Source organism: Centruroides sculpturatus, unplaced genomic scaffold (assembly GCF_000671375.1).
Source record: "Centruroides sculpturatus isolate CEXI.00-Female unplaced genomic scaffold, Cexi_2.0 scaffold171, whole genome shotgun sequence".
NCBI classification, from domain to species: Eukaryota; Metazoa; Arthropoda; class Arachnida; order Scorpiones; family Buthidae; genus Centruroides; species Centruroides sculpturatus.
In genome coordinates, this window is record NW_019384470.1 from 905,899 (window position 1) to 911,898 (window position 6,000).

A 6,000-nucleotide genomic window follows, 5' to 3' on the forward strand; every position below is an offset into this window, starting at 1 on the left:
AGTAACCTTAAAAATAACAATTTTTGTTTGCTTACAAAAATAATGGATTTTAGTGCTACTTATTCTAGTTGTAATTTGTATTATTAAAATAATCAAAATATCTGTTAATTAAACACATACTTGAAGGGCACTAGATTATCATAGTGCTTTCAAATTTCATAATTCACGTAAAAGTTCAATATAATTAAAGTTTGAATTCTATAGCTAGTCATAAATTTAAATTGTAGATGATTTTTAAATATGTTTTTTAAATTAAAGAACAGAATTTTTTTAAAGGTTGTTAGACTGCCATCTGGCACTAAGATTAATAATTATTTAATCTTACTGTCAGATGACAGAAAGTTTAAATTACAAAAATTAAATAAGTTAAAAATTTTGGAAAAGATATACAGTAGAATCCCAATTAACCAAGGTTCTGCATTATCTGAGGCAAACATGAAAGTTAATACTCTACTCTTCAAGGAAAGTTTAAAAATGATAACACACATTACAAAATGATTTGTTTCTGTTATTTTTTATTATTTAGCTTCAATGGGCTGCAATTTGAAAAAAATTGTAAACCTAGAAATTTCCACTGTCAAATACATCTACAACTGCCATAAATGATGAGGCTATATTTTGGATATATAATTATAGATTAGAAGTGAATTTGGCACTAGCCACTAGAGTGAGGCATTAGGCGCCATCTCTTATTAAAATTAATAATTATAATATATTCATAATATAGCCAGATCATTTATGGCAGTTGTAGGTGTATTTGCTTAAGATATTGGTTTTCAGTTGATGTGTATATTTATATTTCCACTGTCATTCGTCCATTCGTTCATCTTTCCTTAATCTTGAGAATGGAATTAGATAGATGAACTCTGAGACCAGATATGTAAACCTTAGGGGTAGAACGCTCCAAGTGACTATATATGAACTTCTGTGCAAACCAGAAGTCATATTATTTCAATTCAAAAGTTTCTCCTGATAGCAGTTAATAGATGTTTGTCACAACTCTATTAGTAAAGGAAAAGTATGATGTACTGTACTGTGTACAGGGGCAAGATACTACTAATTTGAGGTGGAGAGCATATATTTTAAATGAATTAAATTAAAAATTGCAGCCTGGCATTGTGATGATCTCACAATAAATAATTGCTTGTTCATATTAAAATGTAACTACTATAATATACATTTTTATTCTTAAAACTATCAAAAATATGAGTTTTAAGCTTATTATTTTAATCTTGATATTGATATTGATTAGCTGTAAAATAAATGATGTAAAAATGTTCTTGTACAATATATAATTAAATTCACAAAGGCATAGAGGCATGAAAGTGCTACTGTATAGATCTTTCATATTTGTAATTTTTTATTTGAAATGGCCATGGTGATCTATTTTATCCAATTTTTTGTTATCTGAAGTAGCATCACTCCATGTTATTTTGGATAACTGACATTCTACTGTGGATTTGAGTTTCACATCAGATAAAACTTCTGCTTACAATATAGATACTCTGTTATATCACCTGTTATGCTATCTTTTTCCCCCACATATATTAATTTAGACTATATAACTGTTCAGATTAATTTCACACAAACATAACTATTTCTCATTACTAGATCATATTTCTCACTAATGTCATATTTTTCTGCTGTTTATTCTAGGAATTTTAATTCTTTCTCCAAATTGCTCCATTTTGAGGAAATTTTCATTGCCCTTTTCTTTTAATTAATGAACAGAATACTGTCACTTTATAAGTTTCTAGATCCTAAAGAATATACAAGATGTGTTAGGACATAAAGAAACTTATTTTATATTTTTCAAAATAATCACCCTGAGCTTTAATATACAGTGGTACCTCAGGATACGAGCGTCTCATCATACGAAATTTTCAGGATACGACACGAAATTCAAACATATATTTGCTCCACAATACGAACAAAAACTCACCATACGACATTACATTAGTTTGCAGCGCCATTTTTTATTCATTTCTGTTCATCGGTCTCAGTCCGCGTTTGCTTCGTTGTGGAAGGATCTCGCTCGATAAAGGAAATCTTGAGGTATTATCAGAAAGTGACTAATTTTATTGAAAAGAAACATCCCAAAAAGGTTCACACTGGCCGTATTGCTGCTCGGAGTAATGACATTTGCCTAAGTCATTTTAGAAACATTTTAAAAAGTAGGCAAAGCCAAACCTCTGGATAGATATTTTACCAAGCGACCTCTATCCAGTGAAAGTGCTGGTGGAAGTGAAGGAAAGAAAGCAAAAAGCAGTGAATAAGAATTAAAAATAAATATGAAACAGAAAAGATTAAAAAATTAGTGTTAAGTTATTTTTAAGTTATTGTTACATTATGTTATGTAAGTTAAGTTTTAGTATCATTTCCCTTCTCCCTCTCTTCCTCCACCAGTTTACACCTCCACCGTCGTCTATCCTCAAAGGTAAAGTGCAAATAAAATTGCATTTTTTTAAATCAATTATTATTCTATTATGGTTATTTATACATTTACAACTACAAAACACATTTTTCAGTGTTTTCCTTAGTATAATTATTTTTTTTAAATGTACTACTTAGCTTTAATTTGGGTGTGTTTTTCGTGTTGGAACAAATTATTTGGTTTTACATGTAATCGTATGGGAAAAAATGATTTACCTTATGACATTTTCATGATACGATCTCAGTTTCGGAACGGATTAATTTTGTATCCTGAGGTACCACTGTACTTTTCTGAATTTAGAAAATTGTTGGGAGAAACATTTTAAAAGCTCAGTTTCTTTCAGGTACTGCAAACAAATTTTTGTCATGTATGAATTCTATTGATTTAAACCATTTTCCTTGTAGAGACCAAACTGCTATTCTGCAACTATCTTATTCCCACAATCTAGTTCTTACAGACTTCTTCATCAAAATTTAAAAAAAATATTGTAGTTTAATACATATAACCCTATGATGGTGTATACTTTGCAGAAAATTGCTATAACAAAAAAATCTTTGCATTATTTGCTTCATCATATACCCTCACACCTACAGAGCATACCCCATAGGTGGGCATTTGTAATTATCATTTAAAGTTGGATAATCTGCACCACTTAAAAATTTGTCTTTTAAGGATAGATGATCCATGGGTCTTTTACACAAAAATACAGTAAAAGTAAAATGGTTTGAATGAATAGAACTTATACAAGATGAATCAAGGAAGATTTAGTAGTACCTGAAAGAAGTTGATTTTTTTCCAAATGTTTCCTGAAGTGGAGAAATTACTGGAGAAAAAATACATTGAAGCCCAGGTTTGATTATTTTGTAAAATATTAAATAAAATTCTTTATATCTTAACACATTTTGATTTTTTTGATCCATTCCTAGAACTTCGATGTCTCAAATATGTCATGTTCATTGGTGATCAATACATACAAAAAAATTACTATATCAGATAATTCTTGTTTTAAGCTTTCATGTGTAAATGTTTTCTTAAATAACAGCACTATATTATGATGTTTTACACAATATGTATGGATGATAATCCATGTATCTTAGTGAACACATTAAGTTTTACATAATTAAGAAAAATATAATCATAACAAGGACATAGCACAGTCCAAAAAACTTTGGATATATGAGAGATTTTGATAGTAAGAGTATTAATAGGAAAAGTTATTTACAGTGTGAAATAGTTTAAGAATAGGAAAATGAGATTTAAAAAAAGGATATTTTCAGTTTTTGATGTAAAAGAAAAGAATTTGGAAATAGACTGGATAAATTTTGAAAAATCAAATTAAAGCTTTGTAATTTTTGAAGGCTAAAAGAAAGCAATATGCATAATTGTCTGCTTCAAATTTTTAAAATTTAAAATTTTATTACTTTTGAATAGGTTTTAGAAGTTTGAATCTTTATTTTTATTAAAATTTAATGTTTCAATGCTTGAAAATGAATTGTAAAATTTGAAAGTACAGTAGAGCATCATTTATCCGAATCAATTGGGGACTGGGGTTGTTTGGATAACTTATTTTTCAGATAACCAATTATGTACGAAAAAATATATTAACCTATCCCGTGTTGAACTTTTTCTTTGTTGCATGTCGCTTCACGTTAAATTTTCGTCGATGTTAAGCCTAATGTAAACTTTTTAAAATAATAATCGTGGCTATTGTATCATTAAAAATTATTTCTTATTATGTAGAAACAAAATAAATATATTGAAAAATATAAAAACAAAAAGAAAATATACTTTAGAAGTTAATTTAGTATCAAAAACGTTCGATTCAGCACGACACATAGGCCTCAGAATAACACCACACAAAAGTGTCAGTGCTGCCAGCTAAAAAACACACATCAACAAAAAACAAGTATTTGAGTAGCCCAAGATATAGCCAAAGATTGCAGGACCACAGCACTAGTGAAAATTTAAATTTGCCGTCTGGAATTCTTTCAGATAACCGACGTTTCGGATAAACAACGCTCTACTGTACTAAAGTTCAACAGTGCATGTTTGTCTATTTAGTAGAAGATCTAATAAAACAGATATTTGGTTCATTCATAAGAATTATTTGCAGTTTGTTTGAACTGTGAATCTTAATATAAATAAAACAAATAGAAAAGTCATATCTACATTTGACAATAATAAAATTGCACAAATTAATTAATGATTTATAAGTTTAACCTGAATAGCTGATTAATATTTGAAATATATTTAGTTTAAAAGTATAAATTTTTAATTATTCTACATTTTAAAATTATATATTATACAAACTATAGATAAACAATTACTTATAAGATCATGAATTTTAAATTTATATTGATTCATGACGAAACTGATATATTGTCAGAAGTAGATGAGGCTGGCTTGCATTCATGAATTTGTTGCTTTGATTTTTTTTATATATAAATGAAATCAACAGCTAAAAATTATATTTTTAAAAATTTCTTTTTAGCATTTAAATCAAAGAGTAGAATTAACAGGAAGTGGACTAGAACAGACTCCTAAATTTTCTTCAGAAAACAAAGTAAGGATTCATTAAGTATTTAAGTAAAATAGTATTTTAATTAACATTTACTAACTAACTTTAACAAATGATTTATCCAAAATTTATAATTTACTAATAGTGCTAAAAGCACTTGAGCCAATTATTTAATGCAAACAAGAATTGATTGTTTGTTTGAATGCTTGATTATAAATATACCATCTCATAAATATTAAGAGTACTCTGTGTTCTATTTAACAAAATCTATTAATGATTTAATTATATTTAAATCAAAAATACTTATTTATAAAAAATTTTATTTCAGTACAATGAATTTGAGAATTTCAATCCAAAATACACAGTGTTTACTTTAGAATTTGAGTATTATTGTTTATTACATTTTATCTAAAATTCTAGTAATTATCAAAAATAAATAAATCAAAATTTAAAACTTATCATGTTTTATTAAAGGATATGTAAAAAAAATAGGCTTAGGAGTATGTAACATGTGTGATTGTTTAGTCATAAAAGTGAAGCGCACAGAAAAAATATGAACACATGCATAAACTACGAAATAAATGTAGTGATTAAAAAGATGTAACCAGACCTATTTTTAGCATAAGAATGCACATATGATTTTCTGTCATGCAACAGAAAACCCACATGCATTCCTAGACTAAGTAAGATTTAAAACATGAGAAAACCTTTAAAACAAATGTTTCAAATATAGGTTTGATAATAAATTCTAATTTAATAAAATATTTAGATGAACATATCATCATCTATTAATTATCTTAATAGATAAGTTAATTAACTTATTTCTTAGAAATGAACAGTTATAATTGAGGCACATCAGATTCTACGAGAGCACAATCACAAAAAGGGAAACCACAAAATGTTTTTAAGTGGCAACATTGTATATCACAAATTGTTTGATTTTTAAAATTCCACAACTTTGCAAAATACTGTTCTTGAATTTATCATGATTTCTATATTTTTGATAATTAAGAGTGTGTTTCATCCATATTAATAACAATGCATAGAA

The 6,000-nt window shown here is 27.3% G+C and overlaps 1 protein-coding gene across 1 annotated transcript in view; it reads left to right on the plus strand.

Moving 5' to 3' along the window:
- The window catches only part of LOC111621133 (CSC1-like protein 1), a 101,667-nt gene extending 96,655 nt beyond the window's left edge, over nucleotides 1-5,012 (plus strand). Inside the window, exon 26 of the mRNA XM_023363204.1 lies at nucleotides 4,926-5,012. Within this exon, the coding sequence (XP_023218972.1) occupies nucleotides 4,926-5,012 (87 nt within the window). The remainder of the gene's footprint in view (nucleotides 1-4,925) is intronic.
- The last annotated feature ends 988 nt before the right edge of the window (nucleotides 5,013-6,000 follow it).